We start from the raw sequence: 25458 nt of genomic DNA, 5'->3' as shown, positions 1-25458 counted from the left end.
TCCTGGACAGTAAGCTCAATTTCTTTGAGCATGTTAAATCAATACGTACTGCCTGTCTTAAAAAGATCAACATAACTAAGAGCTTTATCTGCCCTCTCTTGGGGAGCAGATCGTACAACTTTGCTGCTCCTATATAGAGCACTGATTAGATCCTGTTTAGATTATGGTGCTCCAGTTTATGACTCTGCCCGAAGGAGTGTGCTACGCTGGCTGGATCCTATTCAACATAATGCACTGCGGATTGCAATTGGTGCATACAGGATATCTCCAACTCAGAGCCTATACATTGAAGCTCATGAGCCCCCTTTGCATCTTCGTAGAAAAATGTTATTACTTAAATATGCAGCCAAAATACAAACTTGCTATTCGCATCCTATTCAGCCATACCTTTTTAATCAACCACTGGTTAATCTCTACAGAAATAAACCAAGTAAAATCCAACCAGCTGGCCTACGGCTCCTTGAAATATCACAGAACTGGAATGTTCCTCTCCACAATAGGGAACAGATAAAGAATTACTCTCATCCACCATGGACTACCTTTCCTCAACTGAACTGTGATACCTATTTTCTTCAATGGGGAAAGAATTGTCTACTGGCTGTGACTATGCAACAACTCCATGCTAGCCATATTCAAACCTATGCTGACTTCTTGCCGATATATATGGATGGTTCCAAATCTCTGTCAACAGTTGGAGCAGCAGCAGTGTTTCCCTCTGCTATCATATCAGCTTCTCTTCCACCTGGGTATAGCAACTTTTCAGCAGAACTGTATGCAATACAGTTAGCTCTAGAAAATTTGACTCTACATCCATCTGCAAAATATATAGTTTATACTGACTCTCTCAGCTCAATTAAAGCAATGCAGAATACATCACAAAAGAATCACCATATTTTAATGAAAATCAGGAGTTTGTTATTGCAGATTTATCACCGTCAACAACTGGTGAAGATTTGCTGGATTCCAGCACATTTAGGCATAAAAGGGAATGAAGTGGCTGATACATCTGCCAAAAGTCCAAGTTCAGACCTAACTTCTGTCCCTATTCCAGCGCCTGATTATAATATCTTAATTCAAGCAGCATGCATTACACAGTGGACAGAATTATGGCATAACCAAAGGAATAACAAACTTTTCCAGCTGAAACAATACCCAAAGTTCTGGCACTCCAGCAATCAGACAGTGCGGCGGGAATAAGTGGTACTCACACGAATGAGAATAGGACACACCCATCTGACTCACCTCCATCTACTAATGGGCGATGATCCTCTTCAGTGTCCACACTGCTTAGAACATCTAACAGTGAAACACATTCTGATTGACTGTCCACAGTATCAACAACATTGAGCTGGAATTTTTCAGAATCTAGCTAATCGTTGCGAACCATTGGCATTATACCATGTCGTTGGAGAGACGCAAATGTTAACAAACTTTTCTATTTTCTATTAACAAACTTTTCTGCTATAGCCATAGCAGCTAATGCGCCAACAAACAACCATACCACACAAGTCAGTGCCATCCTTTGGGAAGTAGGGAGCCAGGTGGTGGGGGGGGGGATAATCGGATCACTCTGCCAATATTTGTATTAAACATACAGAATGACAATATTTATTTCTCACTGGGTGGAAAAGAACTTTGTAATACATATTAGCCGAATTTTGTAATAAACGAATATATTTACATAGAAAATTCTATCCTTTCACAGGGGAATGGTATGTGCTCCATATAAATGAGTACTTTGTATAAACAGAGTTTGTATTAATGACATTTTACTGTAGTCTGAAACAGCACTTCTGTCAGGGCTCCTTACAGCTGACTGGTTTTCATATGATGCAGTTTATAGAATTGTAGTCTTTATTGTAGTAAGAGTACCATTTTGTGCCCCATGACTAATCTTGTTCTTCTGTGCACCCATTCCACAGATTCACACGCTTCCTAAAATGAGGCTTCTAGACAATACACAGTACACAAGATGTGGCCTGGCCAATATCTTATAGAGCAGGATAATCACTTGTGAGTGAGAATTGGAAAGGTGGCTGCATGTGATTTTTTTTTATGAGTTATTTTTGTATCGCATCTCTCAGCTTGAAATGGACCATCCATTTCCAAATGATACGTTAATCACTAAAGAATTGTAGTGACATGCTGTTATATTTCTGTGCTGCAGAAAATTAAAAATTTGCAAACCAGCAAGCTTGTATCACTTTGTTTGCCCTAGAAAGCTTCTACATGTGGCCTTTGGATGCTACCGAGTACTATATATTGATAGCCGAACAGAAGTGTTAACTTCAATGTTTTTAGGTGATTGGCGCATATTGTGTTCACTTTTTCCATCCTTCTGCATATAACAGCTCAACTCACTTGACAGATTTTCATGAAATTCTTCAAAAATATTTGCCCTGCCAATCCATATTTCTTTAAAATTGGACAAATAGAAGTAAGACAATGATTATTTCTTTTTTACCATGCAACTTGTCTAGAAAAAAGATATTCATAGATTAAATATAGTTTTAATGCAATATTTTAAGCTTTAGACAGTCCATGCAAGCCTTGTGTGTAATTGTTATGTAAAGCTTGTGAATATGGTGTTGTTTGTGAAGATATATATATATATATATATATATATATATATATATATAGAGAGAGAGAGAGAGAGAGAAAAGAGACTTTAAAAAAGTATATGGAGGAGAGTAATAAGTATTATACAGTTGTAATTAAACTGAATGACTAAACTTACAGAATATAAAACTAGTTTTATTAAGTTCTTCTGTAAATTTATAATCTCAGTAATTAATTGTAAGGAGATAAGTATATTTACTTCTATTAATCACAGAAAAAGAAAAAACTTCATTTAAGAAAAAATTCAATTGCACCTGAAATGTAATGCACTGCACACAAGTAACTAACTTGTTTATTTTTTATTTTTAATTTGATTGCTGTAGGTATGAGCAATATGTTCTGTTAACATTAGCATTGTTCAAACAATTAGGCATTGAATATATGCACCCAAGAACCCAAACATTACACAAATTTTAACAATTTTAACTTTAGCCCACCACTATTGTTTGACCACTTACCCAACTACTACTAACTTAACATTCTTCAGACCATCAGCCACATTAATTTGGTTTCAGTTGAAAACTTTTTTCTTTTTTGTGTTAACAAGCTTTTTGATCTTCTGTTTTGGCCTTTTGAACGTTTGATCTAACAGTCATGCTGGTATGTAGTTAGATGTTGCTAAAGTTCCAGTAAAGGAATCTGTGTAATCCTTGTGAATATGTAAATCTATGTACATCTTTGCAGCAAAAGAACTGTTGTGTACAGCAGTTCTTTTGCTGCTACCAAAAAAATAAAAGCAAATGATGAAGGTAAGTAAATGATTTATTTGACTCAAAGACTAGCAGCAGTAGGAAGGGAAAAAAGTAAATATGCACACTAAATAAAAATTGATGTCCAGCTGGAACAGGAGAAATAGCTATTATCTCCTGTTGCAACTGGCTAATGATTATATCACATATTATTATTGTCTTTCTGAACATGGTAATTGCTATCCATATATGTGTGTACATTGGTTTGCTATAAGGATGAATTAGTAACTAGTTTTTTTTTTGTTATGAAAACTACAAAAACGAAAGATATTAATCCTGTAGTATTTAGTACTCTATGTGGGTTGAAGCGTGGGAACACAAAAGAAGATACTTGATATTAGACTTGAATTTTTGTAAGTTGTAATTTTTAGGAAAACGTGAAGGAAGCTTGTTCCAGAAAGTAAAAGTTGAAGGGATAAATGAGAAAGAAGAAAAGTTGGTTCCGTGAGTTTGAAGTTGGACAGTAAATGGATGTTGATTGGTTGCGGCACATGCCTGGACTAGTTGGGGGGGGGGGGATTGCAGAAGCCAATTCAGAAGAAGTGTCCATGAAATCTTTAGAAATGACGTACATAAACAGGACATCTGTGTGATAGAGGGTGGAGAGACTGTAATGAGCAGGTCATTAATTAACATGACTCCTCTCTTTTGAGTGGAGTCTAGAAGCCTGAGACAAGTTATGGGGGCATGACCCAAGATATGGGAACAATGTTCCGTGGTAGGGTAGATTTGAGATTAAGCAGTTGTTTAGATGTAAAGTAATGTTGAGAGCAGAAGAGAAAAGCCAGTTCTTTAGATGCAGAAGAAGCAATATTTGTGATGTGCTTCTATCTTGTCTAGAATTCTGAGTCTCATCGAAGATAAGGATGGAAGCGGCAGACTTTTTTTGTGGGATATAAAATAGGACTGCGTTTTAGAAGGATTGAAATTAACTAAATTACCTTTGCCTCAATGGAGAATTAGCTGGACATCAGAATTTAAGGCATTGGTGGCTGATATTTGAGAAGTTGAAGCTAATTATGTAGAGCAAGCTTTCTCAAATTGGAAGGTGGAATGCAAAGTGCTATCTCATGCAAAACTATGGATAGGATTTCCAGTCAGAGGAAGACGGTTATTAATATACGAGAATCAGTATGATGGAAGCTTGTTAAGAATACATTTGTGCCAGACATGATCAAAAGGCTTAGAAATGTCAAGGGCAACTGATTGTGTATCACCAAATTTTTTCATTGAATTTATCCCTAGATGAGTAATACAAGACAAAATATCACCAGCAGATTTATACTGATGGAATCTACTGTTTAATAGTAATCATTGTTAAGATGAAAATTTCAAGATAGTTTGAGGTGGTAGTTGACAGATTTCTCCATTACTTTGGAAAGAGATAAGTGAAATAGGGTAATAATTGGATGGTTAAGATCTGTGACTCTTTTTAGAGAGTGGCTGTATATCAGCCTGGAGCTTTCTTGGCATCAAGATTCTACAAAATTCTTCTGAGATCCTCTTTGATGGAAGACCACAAAAGGCAGTGAGTAGAGTTTACTAAGAATGGCAGGAGGTGGTTTACTATGATCATCAATACAAGAGATAGAAGAAAAGCAAGAATCCTAGTAAGTGGCTTGATCTTTACCTGAGGAGGCAATGCAACCATCAGGTTTTAACCGAGGCGAGAGTATAGATGGGCAAAATTTGCAGCCATGGCTGCAAATTTTGCTTTGGCAATAGACCAAAATTCTCACTTATCATGTGGACAAGAAACAAATTTTCTATTCTTATCCTGTTCAAAATTTAGGACTGATTAATAACTGCTTTACAATTGTTCCATGCTTTAGTGTAGGAAGAAAATTAACCTGGAGATTTGGATGCGAGCCATTTGCGATATGCAGCATTCTTGTCTTGATCAGCCTTAGTATATTTATAGGAAAACCAAGGTTTAGATAAAGGATGAGATTTTAAGGTGGAGTGTGGAATAAAGGATTTCATCTTTACAAGAATAATTTCACTGACATGATGTGAACAAACATTGTCATCAGAAGATTTAAAAGAATAAATCAACCAAGGAAAAGAAGAATAGAAATCCCATTTTGTAATGCCAAACAACACGAGTCTGAGAATGGCCATGAGAAAAAGGTTCCAGTGGAGAAGAGACCATTGCCAAGTTGTGATCTGTGGTGCCTAGAGGAACACCTTTACCACATACTACTTGGAACAGTTGGTCATGAGAAGAAGATCAATGTTGGATTTGTGATGAGGATTGTCAGTTATTCTGGTAGGTAAATGGAAAATCTGTGGGAGATCATTAGTATTTGCAAAAGTCTTGGCATCTCAACCAGCTGGGACCATGTTACTAGAAAACTGAAACCAGCTGGAGTTGTGAAAAATAAAATTGCTAATGTAATTTACCTCACTATTAGGAAAGTTTCACTGTAGAAAGTCGAGTTTCAGATAGATGAAGTTAAAGAGTCCCAAGTGATTAGTAGAATTGGGAGATCAATAGAGGAAACAGATGAATTTTACAGAATGAGGTAGAGAGATTTTAAGCCAGAAAAAATCAAAAAGAGTAGATTCCAAATTACTAAGCCTTCAGGAGGGAAGGAATATCAGAGTGGACATATATGCACAAGTATCTCATTTTAATCGAAAGGAGCCATACAGCAAATTAGAATGACTGATATGAGCAGTGACTGGATCCGCTGATAATTTGGATTTCGGCAACTGTGTAAGTGGAAATGGATGGACATCACTGAGGTTAGAAATGAGACTGTGAATATTTTTGAAATGAACGAGGAAGTTTTTGGGAGGTTTAGATCTTTTCACAATTAAGTTTTTGTTATTAGTTTGATTATTCATACTCGTTTATTTAGTAGTGTAGAGTAAAGGAAGGGGTAATGAAATTTTTAGATATGCCTTGCAAACAGCAAGAATATACTCAGCTCCTTGACGTAACAGTACCTTAGCAATGCTCCCGCATATGCACTACTCTCACTCACTGCAGTCGCCGTCTGGCAGCGTACAGACAGTGAGATTATTCACTAGCTGATCTGGATGCCTTCTAGAGAGTTACTAATATGTTTGTTTCAGTGGACTATCTAGTGCCCAGGCTGCAAAAAGTTTTAGAGCTGTACCCGTGAAATGTAAGGAAGATTGTATCTAGCCATGATGCCCATCATAATGTCAAAAGGCATCAATCACAAAGCATGATGAAAGAGATGGGAGAAATTTCCAGCACTTTACTCTGGAAACTAAACTTAAGTTTCACCTCTTTGCACCTCCCTTGAGCAAAATGGCAGTATTGCAATGGTTGATGAGAGTTATCTATCACATAGTGTTGCCTGATAACACAGTGGGGTATTCAATTGTACATTTGAACACTTGTTTGCTTGCTGATTTCAGTTGGATTTTTACATTTAAAATATTTTTTTTTTGCTTTTCTTGTTACATACTTAATTTAGTGTCCTTTGTTGTCTGTTTCATGTTTCTCACAGTAATTCTTGATACCATACTCTAATAATAATAATTATTGTCTCCCTGAAGTTACATTTTGTATGGGAGATTTTTAACCTCCCATTTTTTTAAAAATTGTATCTGTGCATTTTTTACGAGGTTTAAATCTGAATTCTCATGTTGTGATAATGTTTCAACATTTCTGGAAGTCAGTAGTTTCTTAACATTCTTAGTTGCGCAGTGACATGGAACAGAGCCGTCTTGAAGAACAACTTCTCTGTTATTGAACAGCTCTTCTGTTGAGGTTATCACTTGAAATGAAAATATACTTTTGTATTTGTGAATATACAAAGGACTTCAGTTTTACAATATCATTAGCTGAAAATGATCCATTGTACTGAGGGTTAAATTTCATGGTCCTGATTGTACATGCAGCATGTTGGGATTTACTCAAACTGTGAAAAAGAACAGCAGTTGCTGACATTAATAATTGTTTGATTACTAAACACAAGTTTTTGCCAATCTTTTTAGGCCAGTGTTGATACTTTTAGCCCATGTAATCTGTACTTGTTGCTGCTGTGGGCGCCTCCGTAGCCAGGTGGGCAGGAGCAGCAGTGCATAGCACACACTTCTTGAGCTTGTGACCACCAAATATTGAGGATATGGAAAGGTCAGGGAATGACCACCCCATATCCCCGGAGCAATATGGCCTCAGTTGCTAATGCTCCTAAAAAAAAAACCAAACCAAAAACCAAATGTTGCTGCTGTTATTTGGTGAGCATTGGTTCTTAGTTGTACAGCATGGTTTGAGATCCTTTTCCTTACAGTTGTACCAGTTCTTTCTGTTCCGGTTATTTCTTTCCACACATTGGAAAGAAAGAACTGGTGCAAAGTGTAGTAAATTCAGTGTTTGTTTTTAATTTTAGTGTCTTAATTTGAGACCCTTCCTAATAGTAATATTTATATATATTTTTTTTTTTTTTTTTCAATGTTTACTGCTTTCAAATAGCTAAATCACCTACAACAGCAAAATTGCATGATCATTTTTGGAAACACGAATGCCTCCTATGATGACTCTCATACCTCACCTTTCAGTGCATACAGTTACTTTCGACCACCTACACTTATCCAATCATTTATATATGGACATCAGTGTATATACAAATAACTTTTACCTACAGGAAACCTGATAATATGTGCTTGAAACCTTTATCCTTTATCATAGCCTCTAGTCTCTGTGGAACACTCTCCACCGGTTTTTGTAAATGCTCCTCCTATAATTTCTGCCATTCAGCTTTCAAAGCAGCAACCAGTTTAACTCTGTTTTTTGGGCAGTCTCTCCTCACATGCGCCCAACATGCACCCAATTCATCCCAGAGGTTCTCTGTAGATTGAGGTGAGAGCTCTGCGCTAGCCAGCCCAGAGCTTTCAATCATCTTTTTGATGTTCATGTCCTCAAACTAGTTTGTCACAGTGAGCAGTATGATATAGAGCACTGTCCTGCTGATATATGTATGGGCCTTCCCTGATCTGCTACCACAACGTAGGTAATGCATCATTGTCCAGAATGTCTAGATAGACCTCAGCATTAATGATTTTGTCCAAAGCTACACTGATCCCATGCTAAACTCTGAAAAATAGTTCCAGACTTGAATGTTGTCTCTACCAAACTTCATTGTCAGGATGATGCAGTCTGGCAGATAGCTTACTTCAGGCAACCACCACACCCATGCATGACTGATAGACCATGTACCATGACTCATCACTTTCAAAGCTATAAAACTTTCCATAAGTCTGTGATGAAAGAACAACAGGCCTTACTCCAAGCTAGACAGCATCTGTCATTAATTGAGATGATTAGTGGATTGTTGCATGGCCATGGCTCATATTATGCAGCATTCTGCACACTGAAGTGTTGTTGACAAGCATTCCAATTATTTCATTGAGGGCCTGTGTGTGTGTGTGTGTGTGTGTGTGTGTGTGTGTGTGTGTGTGTGTGTGTGTGTGTGTGTGTGTGTGTGTGTGTGTGTGTGTGTGTGTGTGTGTGTGTGCTGTGACATCAACCTGCATCCCAAGAAGATTCTTGTAGGGCTTTTCTATCATGTTCCATCAACTTTGGAGGTTTTCTTGGTCGTTTTATGACACAGCAGTCCACTTCCATTTGCAGATCACATCACCAAACATTGACCTAGGGACTTCAGTGCCTTTGAAATGTCACATACAAACTGACTGCTTATGTGGCAAATTATTATCATTCTCCGTTGGTCTGTTCACTTCATCTGTTGCAGCATCGTGCATTTACAATCATATTAAGACTCCTCAAAGGCCTACAAGCATATTTATAGTTGTCTGGCACATGGTGCTTGGAGAAATTTCAGTGGAGGGACATCTAGATATTAATGGCATTATAGTGTATGTATAGTAATACAGTAGTGTATGTATAGTTAAAAACAACTGTTGCTGTTAAGCAATTTTTTTTTTTTTTGCTGACCCATATTCTGTATTTTTTTAGTTGCTATTACCCTAAGAATATGAATTTAAATAATAATTTAAATTGTTTATTGTTGATATTCATATTTTATTCTGAATTCACATCTATATTTAAATGTATTGTTTAAATTCATATTTTTATATTTTATTGTTTGAATTCACATCCATATTTAACTGCATTTTTTAAATTCATGTTTATAAATGTATTTGTAGTAAAAAAAATGGGCTGAAACAGAAATATTTCTATTAATTTGTATAGCATTGTGTGTATATGCACTTACACACACATTCACGCACAATCTCATTCCAAAAAGTAATTGGACACTTGTATTTACGAACAAAGCATATTTATTTTAAAAAAATTAATAGCATTTGATCATAACAAATGCTTTTTGGTACGTTGTGCAAGATATTAATTTTTAGTGGCACCACCAACTTTTTGGTAATGACATACTTCCCCTTTCCCCTAAAAAGAAGTGAGCTGTCTTGGCCTTGCCCTATCTGCATTCCAATTCATTCCAAAAAATAGTAGTGCATAGGGCTCTGTGCTGGTTGCTACAATGTTCTTATGGTATTCCCGTTAAACCGCCAGTTCAGAGTCTTTGCTGTGTGGCATGGAGTATTATAGTGTTGGAAGGTGTTCAGGCCACTTCTGCAGAATTGCATAAAGTAGGACACAGAATTGTCCAGTAGAACGTGCACCCCATATCATGATATCTCCTCATTTTGTCCTCTCAACTTTACAGTTGAGTGCATACTCAGTTCTGCCTTGGAACTTAAGTATTCTCCAGGCAGCCTTTATATCCAAACATGTTAATTGGATTGGAAGGGTGTGAAGTATGAATCGTTGCTTCACAACACTGACTTCCATTGCCATTAATCTTTAGCCTAGGTTTTATGTGCCTTGCACTATTCCATTCGATAGCTTGCAGTTGTTTTTGCTATTAAAGGTTTCTGGGTTGTAGCTCTTTGCATGTCATTGAAACATTTACATGTTTGTTCATGGCTGTTCATGTCTCCAAACTTGGCTTCTCTTGGGTTCTGATTGCAAGATAGGTAACTAGCCATTTCAGCTTTCATCAGCCACTGCTACTAAGTATTTTTTTGGCTACATGGTCATTTCTTAGGCTCACTCACCTCTGGACTTCCATTTCTTTAGCATGTTACCAATTATTAACTTGGGTTTGTGTATTTTCCCCACATGACATCCAACTGTTACTCCCCTCTGAAACTCTACCCTTTTTCTCTGTGCTCACCATTTGACATACCTTTTAAGTTTTAAATGAATTTCAGGCTAATGACCATGTCACCTTTTTAGCCTAAAATATTTGCTTATTTCATAGTTGCACATAGTATCCTGCAGACAGAGGGGTGTCCAAAAACTTTTGGGTAGGATTATGCTGATATCCACCCACCACCATGATTGTGTGTCTGTGTATATTTTTGGCCATATTAATTCCTATTCACTTGGTGGTTTTCCAAGAGTTTTTTTTTTTTTGAATGGCAGCTGAGAAGGTTTAAGAACATGAAGGTGGGTTTTTTTTTATTTATTTATTATTATTTTTTTAAATTTAAAGTAGTCATAAAAGCTGGTTAATTTCCATGTAAAAAATTTGAAATTGTTTATATGACTTTTACAACCCAAAAAAAAAAAAAAAAAAGGATGAACACATATCTTTATAACTTCAGTAATTTTATTCAGTTTCAGTCAGTTTGATGCTGGTTTTATTTTAACTTATTTCTATAGGTTTTGTGTCGTAGCTTTGGGTTCTGACAATTCTTTTCGCCTGGTGATGGATAAACTTCCTAAAAAGTAAGTAATTTAATTAAAATAAACCTGTAAAATCATAGTGTTTAAGAAAGACATATTACATAGATTCTTAAAAATAGTAACTGAAAATTTTTTCTATCTATATTAGATAGAAAATATGATATGTAGAACACTTCCGTATAATACTCTCCAGAAATTAAAACGAAAACAATTTTAAAAAAATAAAAAATTTACATTGCAGTAAAAAATAATTAAAAATTAAGTAAAAAATTAATTAAAAGAATTTAACGAAAAAATTGCAGAACGATTTTCCTTCCTGAAGTTAACAACTTTTTCGTCTGTATGTCATGATCACAGGAATGAAAATACCGAATAGAGGAGAGTATGAAACTTAGATAGGGATTATTTGTCTTTGCGCATGCACATAAAAGACCGTGAATCGGAGATTAGATATGGCCGGCAAACATTAACAGAATTCTCATGTAATTTAATTTTGACAGTTTCTGCAATTAGTAGTCTCGTATAATTACGCTGTAGAGTTTGTACTATGTATTTTGGCCTCGTTAAATAAAAAAGTATGTTTTGCGTTAATGACATGAAAGGCTAATTCTGACACTGCTGAACGAGAAGCACGAACTGAGGCCATGTGTTGATTAACACGAAAATTTAGAGGGAACCGCATAGAACCAATCACCCTAAGAAATGTATACCAGGTCATTAATTTGTGTTGCAAATGAGGAAAGGACTCAGCGATTATTCAGTATAGTGTGTAATTTCCATATTGACCTGGCCACAATTTTAAATTCGGTATCTTTGAACATTGTTAAGCTGTTTGTGCCACTGTTCAACATATGCGACAGAAATAAAGTATTTTTTGATATTACTGTTGTTGGTTGGTGGAGTTTTTTCTATCCTATCCTTAGCTTGTACCATAATTCGGTTTATTGTAACAACTTCAGTTGTCACCTCTCAGCCCAGTGGTGTCCAACCTTTTCCAGTACAAGGGCCATATTAAAAGTTAGATTTGTTTCGTGGGCCGCACTGAGTGATTCGAGAAAAATTAATGTGTTACATTTTCCCTATCCTGTTACATGTAAAAGAAAGTTTCTGTTTACATGTTACTGTTTTTATTTTCGGGCTATACATAAAAAATGGAAATTCTCAACACTTATGTGCAACAATCTGTCAGTGATTTATTTTTTAGATTTTATTAAAATTTATGACTTATTGTTGTTGTTTAAATACTTTACTTTTGTATTTAAAAAAAAAAAAAATACTATACTTTAAAAAAAAAAAAATTTTAATACCTTACTTTTGCTTTTAAATGTTCACAGAAAAAAAATTACAGCCTGAAAAGATCACTGCTTTTAAATATTAAGGTGAATAAATAAATATAATGATACCCCTAAAATGTAAAATATTCAAAAATTTTATTACATAGAATGCACAACATTTTCTGAATAAAATTTGTTTGAAAATTTGTGATGCCAATTCTCAATATAGAATGAAGATGCTCATCTGCTATTCTCTTTCTTTTTAAATAATTATTTGATTTCATGCTTAAAACAATTTGCTCGCAAACATACATTTGATCCAAACAAAGTAGCCTTTTCATGGCATTTTCTTTCATTAGAGGAAAATCTTCAGATGGGAGAGCCTTGTAGAATTCAAGTAGCTTATTTTTGGAGTCCATCTACTTATTTTTGAACCATGTTTTGGCTTGAAGATCAGTAAGTTCAAATTCTAGGCTGGGAGTGTAGTTTTCAGCCATAGAATTAACTGGATTCTTAAACAAGCTTATGTCATGGGATCTTATATCAACAAATCGACTTTCAAACTCATCAAAAACTAATTGTAATAGCGAGAGGCAACGATTCTTTGGAAATATAAATACATATTTATATTTCTGTTAGCTCGGCACAACATTCGAAGTGAACTAAATTGCCTTGCTCAATTTGGGATTTAAATAATAACATCTTAGTAGTAGTGGCATGTGATGCAAGAAAGCAAGAGCTTATGCTCTTGCTTTCTTGCATCACAAGATTGTTTGCATCACAAGATTGTTTGTAAATGTTTGTCCAGTTCCTCCTTAAATTTATTTAACCTATCAACTTCCACAACGACAGATGGAAGTTTGTTCCAGCAATCAACCATACGCTGGCTAAAGGCAAATTTCCACACATCTATTCTACCTCTGTCTTTCCTTAATTTGAATTTAGGTTCATAATCTGAACAAGTGGAAGAATCCCATCAGAATTCAGCGTGCTCAACCCATTCAAGGCCTTATACACCTCAATCAGATCACCGTGCAGGTGCCTAGTCTCCAACCACTGCAATTTGCAGAACTTAAGCCTCTCTTGGTAAGACGATCCCTTCATTCTCTTCATCAATCTCGTTACCCTTCTCTGTACACACTCAAGCAAATCTGTATCCTTCCTAAAATGAGGCTTCCAGACCTGTACACAGTACTCAAGGTGTGGCCTGACCATTGCCTTATACAGAGGCACAATCACGTCCTTTTTCATGCTAGCAAAATTCCTGTATATCATTGACAAAACGCCATGACCTGCCCTAGCAGCCTATCTGCATTGCTCGGAAAACTTCATATCTGAGTGCACAATTACTCCCATATCTTTTTTATTTTCTATCACCTTAAGTGTAGTACCACACCATTGGTATGTTTCTCTGGGGTAAATGGACAAGCTTTGTGTAAGGTCATGAAGAGGCCTCAAGATCTAGGTTGGTAACTTTCTCTGGAGTTACTTCTACCCATATGCAGTACTTTGCATTTGTCAAGGTTAAACTTCAGTTGCCACTTCTCAGTCCATCTGTTCAAATTTTCTAGATCCTGTTGCAGTAGCACACGTATTCTGAAACGATTTGATGTCACCATACAAATCAGAGACCAATTTCCTTTCCCTTGTAGTTTAAATTAAGAGCATTTAAAGGTGTGTAAGAATTACAAGATGAAACAGCCACTCCATATTTGATAGTTGTTTTATTGGTTTTCCTTTTTCTATCATAAAATTATCAATTTCGTGATGCAGTTTGAAGAAACAATGTGGTACTTTGCCACCACTAAGCCATCTCACTGCACTGTGTAAAATTACATCTTCATATTTAGCTTCAATTTCTAACTGTTGAAACATTCAGTGATTATGGCTAGGTAATCTTATAAAATTTACAGTTGAAATAACCACATTCATAACATGTTGGAGATCCAATACATTCCCACACAGAACTTCTTGATGCACAATGAAATGAATTCCAATCTGAGGTTTAGCTCCGATATTATTTTCTTGGTTATTCTACCCATAAGCCCAGTGTTTTTACCAATCATGTTTTTTTTTTTTACCGTCAGTCGTGACTCCTACCAGGTTTTTAATATTTAATCCTAAATTTTCAATAGAGTGGCAACATTTTTAAGAATGATTTTCTCTTGTAGTTGTTCCATGCATACTTTGTAGATCAGCTAAATCTTCAACTGGTACAGAATTATCATTAATTCCGCGTAATAATTCTCTTTGCATAATTGTTTGTTGAGAGAAACTAATGTCTTGTATCATTGCTCGCTTCTCTGGACAAATTTCTACCATAGCTTTTAAAAATGATTAACAAATTCACCATCACTGAACGGTTCACTTTCAAAAATGAACAAATGTGCAACTTGATAACTAGCACTTAGAGCTGATAATTTCTCGATCGATATGTTTTCAGTGTTTTGTTATTTTCTTAATTCCAATATCTTCTACTCTTCGCATAATTGTTTGTTGACAAACTACAGTATGTTCTTTAAAAAGTGATACAGTATCCTTACTCAACAAGCATACTGCTTTTTCATTGTACTCAATGAAATAGCTTTTAGTCCACCTTTGATTAAAAACACGACAATCAAAATTGACGTTCCTCTTTTTCAATACAAATTAATAATAATTCAATAAAATGAATAAGTTATATCAAAATAGTAGAATTTCACAATATGAAAAGATTGATGTGTACATAACTGTATTTAGCCTACATATGACTTGACTGGACAACATATACATGTTTGATACAGTTGAGCTTGATGCTTGCACACGCAGTGCCAACTCTCTAAAATGCTGTTTTAGTTCACTTTCCGAGTGGGCCGTATAAAAGTTATTCGCAGGTTCGACACCACTGTCTCAGCTCATCTGCTCAACTTCTGCTAGATACTGTTGCAGTAGTGTAATCCCTGTTTAAGAATCTGCTGGTTAATATTTGTATTTCTGAGCCTCAAGCAGATTCCATTGTTGAATATTTATAGGCATTGAGAAATTGATTAAAGATAATAGATCTTTTGTAGGTGAACAGGTGATAGCTGTTATAATGCAGAAGCATACTAGTGTTTTTAAGTTTACGATAGATGTTAAATTGGATTTTATTCGAGTCCAAAGTAAGCATAAAATTTAGAAAATTTAATAACTTAGTATCCATATTCTTCCTTTCCAATGTAAATTTGAGTCTAGAATGAATATTATTAAATGAATGTAAATACCTCCCATATGTGATACGGGGTAGAAAAGGTGTCAAATATATACACTCAATCGTTGAGAGATAGACTTCCGATATTAAGCCGCTCAGGCTCAATCCCATTGGCAAGCCAAAAAGTTGTCTTTGTATCGAAAGGTGATATAGTTGGCTTCAACTAAGAGTTTAATTAAGTGAAAAATTTCTTTAATAGGAAGCTTCACATAATTAATCAGCATGGAATTATTATTTAACATATCCCAAAGAATATCTAATGTGTATTCAACGTTTACATTCATATATAATGAGGTCACATCTAGAGAGAATAAATTATTATTATTGCCAAGTACACTTAAAGTTATTAAATAATATATCGTATTTCTTAATCCGAAATTGTATCGCCTGTCTAAGGGAACCACGGAACGCCTGAGAACGCACGGAATAAAGTGCATCCAGCTCCCAGGCAGGAAACTGCGTTCTTTCATTTCCAACGTGAAGACACCTGTCCCCACCCTTCTGCAGAGCGGTTTAGTCTACCGCATCTCTTGCCGTGACTGCACTAGCTGCTACTTCGGAGAGACTGGACGTCGACTCGAGAAACGTCTCTCGGAGCACAAAAGAGCGATCCGTTTAGCGGATATAGAACACTCAGCTATCGCCGAACATGTCTGGACAACCCACCACGACATCGACCCACACCGCGATGTCGTGGTGGTAGACAGATCCCACCATTACCTAAAGCGTACCTGGTTGGAATCGTTAAATATAAAGTCTTCGGATAAATCCTTAAACAGGAACAGTGGTTGCCAAGTCAACCCGATCACAGAGTCAGTAGTTCTGTCATTGGACAAGCGCTGGCCACGTCATCGTGCGTCACAGCCACAGACGTCAACAAACAATTAAACCTCGCGTCTCACGCACCTGGCAGTGCACATCTTCATTCCAACTGCCATTCATGTATTTTAATTCTGATGAAGGCTACCATATAGCCGAAAGCTCATATATTTCTGCTTTATCTGTACGCTCTGTGTTTAAGCTACAGTAAATTCCTCAATGAATCCAGAGCGCGTAGGCCTGTTTCGTTCTGTCTAAGGGGTTTTATAATGATATATACACGTGTGGCCAAGGATGAAAATACTGAGTTTCCGTAGGAAACAATGGGCTGAATAGGAAATCTGGTCTCTCATGTAATTTTACCTGTTTAGGAATATTGTACTTTCTGGCCTTCAATTCCTTTTTTAAACTCTTATTGACTATTTAACTCACTTCTTTTCTGTCCAGGTATAACCTATCGATACACGCAATTAAGGGGGATTTTTTGAACAGCTTGGTGGAAAATTACATTAGATTAACACTAAGATACTTGGCCCAAAGTTACCATATTTCTTTTCTAAAATATTGCCTTCAAAACAACATCGCTCCGAAGTTTGCCAAGGTCAATTTTGGGCATAAAGAAACAAGCAATTGCCACATCGCAAAATATAGTTAAACTTGCCTTAAGATCTTGGTAATCTAATAAACAAAAAAACTTTTCCCAGATTAGGAAACTTCGCAACAAATTAAAAATTACCTAAATCCTAACAATTAGTCCGTATTGAAGACCTCCATAGATTTGCGAAGTGAAGCACAGGCCTAAGAAATAAACAAACAGACACTTTAACAAATTGAATACATTATTGGGAGTGTCAAGACAGGTTCATATGAGTTCAACATTGTTGCGAGCTTGGGACCAAGTGCAAATGAGTTGGGTGAACCCCCCCCCCCCCCTCGCATACTTACAACTTACAACCCCAGAATATTTCAGCTAGTTCCCTTACACCAACTTGCTCAACATTCAACGAACCAACATATCAACAGGTTGCAGAAATTTTTCACTTAATTAAACTCACCTTTGAGACAAAGCATACAAACAAATAATTTTTGGTTTGCCAATGGGATTAAGCCTGAGCAGCATAATATTAAGGTCTATCTCTCAACAATTGAGTGCATACATTTGATGCCTTTTCTACCCCGTATCACATACTATGGGAGGTATTTATTATTATTATTATTATTATTGCTAGCCATATAGTGCAAGGAAGCCTTGCATTATAGGGGGCTTATGCTGCACCAGCTAAAAATAAAATTTCTGTGTTACTCTGAGAGAGAGAGAGAGAGAGAGAGAGAGAGAGAGAGAGAGAGAGTCAGAAGTAGAAGGGAATCACAAAGAAAGAGAAGAATGATGATATCCAGCTCAGGACCCTTGGTGTGCCAAGCTCATACTCACTAGATGTGAGCCCCTGGGGTTAGATGATGTTCTAGTTGTTTTTGATAGTAGCACTATCCAGGACATTTTACATTCATTCAATAATATTCATTCTAGACTCAAATTTACATTGGAAAAGGAGAATATGAATACTAAGTCATTATATTTTCTAAATTTTGCGCTTACTCAGAACTCAAATAAAATCCAATTTAATATCTATTGTAAACCTACAAACACCAGTATGCTTCTGCATTATAACAGCTATCACCCGTTCACCTACAAAAGATCTATTATCTTTAATCAATTTCTCAATGCCTATAAATATTCAACGACGGAATCTGCTTTCGGCTCAGAAATACAAATATTAACTAGCAGATTCTTAAACAGGGCTTATAATTAGGGTGCAAATTGCCAAATTAGGGTGCAAGCTAAGATTGGATGCAAAAAATTACACCAACCAACAATAGTAATATCAAAAAATACTTTATTTCTGTCCCATATGTTGAACAGTGGCACAAACAGCTTAACAGATTCTTTAAAGATATCAAATTTAAAATTGTGGCGAAGCCAATATGGAAATTACACACTATACTGAACAATCGCTCAGTACTTTTCTCATTTGCAACACAAATTAATGACCTGGTATACATTTCTTGTGGTTATTGGCACACGTCTTATCAAGGTTCTACACGTTTTCCTCTGAATTTTTGTGTTAATCAATACGCAGGCACCAGTTCGTGCTTCTCGTTCAGCAGCATCAGAATTAGCCTTTCATGATGTTAACGAAAAACATACTTTTTTATTTAACGAGGCCAAAATACTGAAGTGTCCAATGTAATTATATGAGACTATTAATTGCAGAAACCACCAGAATTCAATTACATGAGAATTCTTTTAATGTTTGCTGGGTAAATCTAATCTCCAATTCATCTTCTTTTAAAAGCATGCATGAAGATTAATAATGCCTATTTAATTTTCATACTTACCCCTATTCAGTAATTTTCATTCCTGTGATCATGACATATTGTTGAAAAGTGTTGTCAGCTTCAGGAAGGAAAACTGTTTTACAATTTTTTCGTTAAATTTATTTGATTAATTTTTTACTTAATTTTTAATTGTGTTCAATTAGTGTTAATTATTTTTTACTGTAATGTAAGATTAATATTTTAAAATTGTTTTCGTTTTAATTTCTGGAGAGTATCATATGGAAGTGTTCTATGTATCATATTGAGGTAAACTTCTTATTCTTTTACAAATATCTATATTAATAGATGAGGAAGTTGTTATTAACATTAAAGATAAATGAATTCATTTAATCCTACTCAAATCTGTAAACATTCATCTAATTTCAATGGAAATGTTGGTTCTTTAATTAGTGCAATTGTTATTTTGTAATTATTTCTACATTAACTGTACATAAAAATTAATTTCAAAATGATCCTTTGTACAGAATATTTTTCATTATCACAAGACAAAATAGTTTCAGTATCGGCAGAAATGCCAATACTGAAAAAACTAGTTGAGGAATTTTCAACTTTGATGAAACAGGACTGTATTGAAAAAAAAATGCCATCACGAACATATATCTCAAGAAAGGAAGCACGAGCTCCAGGGTTCATGGCTGCTTAGGATAGATTGACTTATGTTAGGAGCAAATGCAAGTGGTGACTTGAAACTGAAGCCTGTTGTTGTTTATCGTGTAGCAATCCACAAGTATTAAAATAGATCTTAAGGTCTACCCTAGGTGTTTACTTTAGGAGTAGCAGAAGAGAGTGGATGACGGCAGATCTTCACTGATCTTTTACTAGATGTGTTTTAAAGCTACTGCAAAAGAAAAAATTTGATTTTAAGATTTTAATTGTTTTTGGATGATGCACCGAATCGCCCTCCAACCCTTGCTTGAACTGTCACGAAATGTAAAAATCCTGTTTTTAACCCCCTAACACAGTGGTTTTCAACCGGGGTGCCACAGCACCTTAGAGTGCTGCAGCAATATTCCAGGGGTACCACGTAATTTGGGTTTAAGTTACTTAAACTTATTTTATTATTTTTTTATACTTATATGTTTATTTCATTATAAAAGGTGTACAGTATCTTTTTCATTTTGTGGTGATTATAATTGTTGTTTATTTAGTACCTCTATATAAAGAATAAAATTATTATGTAAGTACATATAATTTGTATTATGAATTGTAATTATGTTTATAGTTATATTATTATGATAACTATTACATAACTTTTTAAAATATTATATATATATATATAAGCCGCTCCCCAACTTATGTAAGGTTGCATTCTGCAGAATTCTACATAAGTCTGAATTTTCCTAAATGCTTGTGCAGCACTTGTAAATTTGAATGAATTTGATTGAAGCAAAAAGGAAACGTTCAATGAACATGTAAATAAAATTATTTATTAAATTTTTTTTATCTCATGCGCAGGAAAAATTACAAAAGTGTACAAAATTATAAAATTACAAAAAGACAGAGGAGACAGGTATAACGTCAGCAAGTTTTACCTTTTGAGCATAATTTCCGGAATTAACCCCCCAGCTGATAAGCACACTGCTGTGGAAGTTGAGGGCTGTGGAGATTTAGAAGGGGTTTTTTCCAACACATCACAAAATTTCTCTGCAGCTGCAGAATCGGCACTGGCAACTTCGTTGCATACTTTAATGTTTCGGAAACCAGCGTGATCCCTGAACCTATTAAACCACCCTTTGCTTGCCATGAACTTGGCTTGGGTTTACCATACTTATCCTTAATATCTTTAAATACTTGTTGCTTTTGTTTGAATGGCCATTGGACTCAGGGGCACTTGCTTCTGAATCTGATTTTCCATCCATATTAATAATAGCTTTTCCATCTTCGATATAGCACCTGAATGCTGTTTTGTGATCACTGTTGATCTTAAATGATTGATCCATTAACATGTTCTTTTATATGCACACTGTCCCTGAAAATAGTACTCTGTTGAAGCAGCGAGACTTAATTCAATGCAATAGATGACAAACTTTGTCCTGCTTCGTAATTCTTAATTAATCATCTTCATTTCTAAATCAATTTTGTTTTGTTTCCTAGCACTGCCAGCACTTGTACTTTCCGTTGCTCCATTTCCCTTCACCATTGTAATAAGTAAATAGGAATGAAGAGAAGATTCTGAAAATTTATTATATGATTGAAGATTTCAGTGAAGGGGAACTCATTTCACCGTAATACTGTAATGTAAAAACCACAGAACACCAGTTATTGGAATTATTGCAGATGCAATAAGATCGAGTTTACTACCCATTTATAATCTTATCTTATCTTCCTTCACGGATTAGGCGATCCGCCTGTTCCGATCTCAAAGCGGTCTGCCCGTGTTTTCTTCAGTCTTCCTTTTGCTCTATATGTGTGTGCTAATTTAGAGACTATTATCTTCCATTCTTTCTACATCTTCTTTCCATCTTTGTCTATATTCTATAATTTTTTCATTAATTGAGTAAATCTTTAATTCCTTTCTAATATTTACATTTGGTATTTTATTTAATTTTGTACGTCCTTTAACATATCTTAAAAATTTCATTTCTGCAGCTTGTATTCTATTAATGTCTCTTTGTTTCGGTATCTATGTTTCAGAACCATAAAGAAGTGTTGCTATTGCCATTACTTTGTAAAATTACAATTGTGTTTCTTTCCTTGTTTCTTAGCCACAGTTCTTTTATTGTTCCACATATATTTTGAAATTTCGCCAATTTCTGGTTCATATCTTCTTTGACATCATATGTTATATCACATCCTAGATATTTAAAATGTTTTACTTATTCTAATATTTTATTGTCTATAACTTTTTGTTCTTACTGTATTTTTCCCCTTAAAAGCCATTGTTCTACTTTTCATTGTTGATATTTTAACTTTTTATTCTTCTGTTATTTGGTTTAATTTAAATACATCTCTTTGTAAATTATCTTCACTATCTTGAATAATTACTTGATCATATGCAAATAACAGGGTATTAATCCTATTCTTTGTATTTAAATATATCCCTGTATTAATTTCTTCTTTCCATTTACATATCATATCCTCGATATATATGTTAAACAACATTGGTGACAAGCTACATCCCTGTCTAACTCCTTGATTTATTATACTTTCTTCTGTTAATTTATTACCTGTATCTATTACTATTTTTGTTCCTTGATATAAACTATATTTTTGTAAAATTCTTTGGGGTATCCTTTATTACTCAATATGTCCCATAGTTTCCATTTGTTTACTCGATCAAATGCTTTTTCATAATTTATTAATGCTAAATGCATTTCTAAATTAAATTCTTTTAGTTTTTCTATTACTTGTTTTAATATAAATATATTATCTGTACATGATCTTCCTTTTCTGAATCCTGCCTGTTCTTCTATTAATATTTCATCAGAGATAATTTTAATTCTATTATTTATTATTTTGCTATACATTTTATATATGCTGTATTTAGTGTACTAATCCCTCTATAATTCTTTGTATCATTTCTATTTCCTTTTTTAAATATTGAAATGATTTTTGCTATCTTCCATTGTTCTGGTATTTTATATTGTTCCCAACATTTATTAAATAAATTTAGTATCCTGACTTTTAAAAAACTTCATCCATACTTGATCAGTTCTGCATTTATACCATCCATTCCTACTGCTTACCTATTTTTTGTAACGTTCAATGCCTTTTCCAATTCTTCCTTCATTATCGGATCTATGTCACTAACTGGGTCTAACTGTATCTCTTCTATTTGATACGTTGGGTCTTTCCACAGTTCTTCATAATGTGTTTTCCATTGTTCTTCCTTTATTATATTTATTCTTGAAGTGTCTTTCCTGTGCTATTCAAGCGTTTCATCATTTTATATGCCAAATTTTGTGTTCCACAAACACCATGTTCTTTTGTGCTTATAAATCTATCCCATGACTCTGCTTTAGCTTTCCTTATTATATCTTTAGTTTTATTGCATTCTTGTTTATATATTTCTTCATTCTCACTTGTCCTGTTTTGTATATATTTAAGATATTTATCTTGTACTGCTTTAGCTATTTGTTCATTCCATATCTTTACCCCCCTCTTCTTATAGTTTTTCCTGAATTGTCCTAGTGTCTCTTTTGTTATCTTTTGAATTATATTTCGTATATTATTCCATTCTTCTTCTATTTGTTCTGTCCTCGATGTTTTGCTTATTTTGTCTTTAATCCTTTTTTCATATAAATTTTGTATACTTTCTTCTTGAAGTAGATATACTTTATAACCCAACTCCTCGTTCCCCTGTTTAGTAGCTTTTCTCTTCTTCCATTAAGCCCATAACTCTACTTTTGAAGCCACTAAAAAATGATCAGAATTAATATCATATCCTCTAAACACCCTAGTATCTCAACATTGTTTTGCTAATTTTTGATTTTCTATTACATTTTTAATAGATTGCTTAATGGAAAAGTTTAATAAACCGGAAAGTGCAAATTGTTTTTATTGTTTTATGGTAGTGAGTTCCAGAAAAGTGTTTTAGAAAAATATCACAGAGGCATTCAAAATAAATTCTTATAACGAAACGTATGATAATGATGAAAGTGTAGTGCAATTTCCATTATAAAAATGACCTTTTAGAGAAATAAATAGCTTAGTTATATAGTGAAAATTTCACTATATAACTTCCAAGGTTTTGGAATGAATTACCAAAAAAACAGTGTGTTATTGGGTTCATATTACAATATTTTCACGATACTTCCATTAATTCCTACGGGATGCAAAATACGTTTCTACGATTTTTTAAGTTTGCATTGGCCAGCAAAAACTTAGGTAAAATATGTAATTTTACGTAAATGTGTGTGTGTGTATATATATATATATATATATATATAATAAGCCTCCCAGGTTTACATTTGCTAACTTGGTAGCCTGGTCCATATACACCTAATTCCTTACAGATAAATACCATTTAATTAAAGAAAATTGACCAATATAATTTCATGCACATATAATGTCTAATTGCCCTATGTACAATAGCATTAACGTTGCACAACTGACAAATACCTAATACTGTAAACTTGACCAGATATCATTATCATAATCTTCAATAAGAACACACACACACACTGAGAGAGAGAGAGAGAATCCGATCTAAGAGGCAGAAAATTGAGTAGTGGTGCCACAAGATAAAATAAATTACTTAGGGTTGCTGTTATTAAAAAATGGTTGAAAACCACTGCCCTGGCACAACATCTCTTATCCAGCCACTTGACCAAGTAGTAATTGCTGCTTTTAAGCACTATTATACAAGATGCACATTTAAGGGTTGACAGCAATAGACGGCAAAAATGCACCAATAGTTATTTATTTATATTTTTTTTATGTGAACCCCAAACACGAGAGGTATTAGAACCTATAATACTTAGTACCGTGCTTGGGTTGGAGGTTGAGAAGACGAAAGAAGATTTTGACATTGGACTTGAACTTCTGTAGATTGTAATTTTCAGGAAATACGTATAAAGGAAGGTTGTTCCAGAAAACGGCAGTTGAATGAATAAATGAGGAAGATGAAAAGTTGGTTCTGTGGGTTTGAAGTTGGACAGTAAATGGATGTTGACTAGTGGCGGCACGTGTTCGGACTGTTTTGAAAGAGAGGGCAGGACTTATAGAAGCTAATTCAGAAGAACAGTGCCCATGGAAGTATCTGCAGAAGAGGCATGCAGCAGAAACAATGTGTCTATGAGAAAGTGAGTGGAGAGAGACTGTTAAGAGATGAATCTTTAATTAACCTAACTGCCCTCTTCTGAATGGAATCAAGAAGCCTGAGAGAAGTTTTGGGGGCACCACCCCAGATGTGGGAACAATATTCCATGGTAGGGCGGATTTGTGATTTATACAGAGTGAGCAGCTGTTTGGAAGAAAAGTAATGCCGAGAGCGAAAGAGAAAACCAAGTTTTTTAGATGTAGAGGAAGCAATATTTGTAATGTGCTTGTGCCAAGAGAAATTAGAAATCATTGTAATCCCCAAAAGAGATATATCATTTTGCCTAGAAATCGGAGTGTCACTAAAGATAAGCATAGGAGCAGAAGAATCCTTTTTGCGAGATAGCATTTAGCATTACTATCAACCTTCTGGATAGTTAGCATTAGCAAAGGCACATGATGCAAGAAAGCAAGCTTATATGGCATCAGCCAGAAAAAAAAAAAAAAAAAAACCCTTATTTCACCCACCCACTCGCTCCAAATGTTAGTCAAGTTCTGCCTTGAATCTATTTAAGCTATCAACTTCTACAATGACAGATGGAAGTTTGTTCCACAAATCAACCACCCGCTGGCTAACGGCAGACTTCCACACATCTATCCTACAACCGTCTTTCCTCAATTTCAATCTTCCTCAGAATAATCGCCCTCATCCTCTTGCTCAGAATAATCGCCCTCTCAGGCGATTATTCTGAGCAAGAGGAAGAATTTCATCAGCATTGGGTATGCTCAAACCATTCAAGGCTTTATACACCTTGATCAGATCACCTCGCAGGTGCCTAGTCTCCAGACACTAATTTGCAAAACTTAGGCCTTTCTTCGTAAGAGCAACCCTTTGTTCGATTCACTAATCTTGTTGTCCTTCTCTGTACTTGTTCCAACAGCTCTACGTCCTTCTTAAAATGAGGT

At 34.9% G+C, this 25458-nt stretch overlaps 1 protein-coding gene across 3 annotated transcripts in view; it reads left to right on the top strand.

Annotated features, from left to right (window-relative positions):
- The window catches only part of Cpsf6 (cleavage and polyadenylation specificity factor subunit 6), an 821382-nt gene that overhangs the window by 197923 nt on the left and 598001 nt on the right, over nucleotides 1–25458 (top strand). For all 3 annotated transcript variants that reach the window (XR_016547729.1, XM_090386823.1, XM_090386824.1), the window contains exon 6: nucleotides 11050–11115. Coding sequence is in view for 2 of the 3 variants with exons in the window: in XM_090386823.1 (XP_090242949.1) it covers nucleotides 11050–11115 (66 nt within the window). In the remaining variant the exon portion in view is untranslated. The remainder of the gene's footprint in view (nucleotides 1–11049; nucleotides 11116–25458) is intronic.

Source organism: Mastigoproctus giganteus, chromosome 12 (genome assembly GCF_048544385.1).
Source record: "Mastigoproctus giganteus isolate SK-2022 chromosome 12, ASM4854438v1, whole genome shotgun sequence".
Lineage (NCBI taxonomy): Eukaryota > Metazoa > Arthropoda > Arachnida > Uropygi > Thelyphonidae > Mastigoproctus > Mastigoproctus giganteus.
Note: the sequence above shows the minus strand (reverse complement) of the source record. Positions and strands in the feature narration are given on the sequence as shown.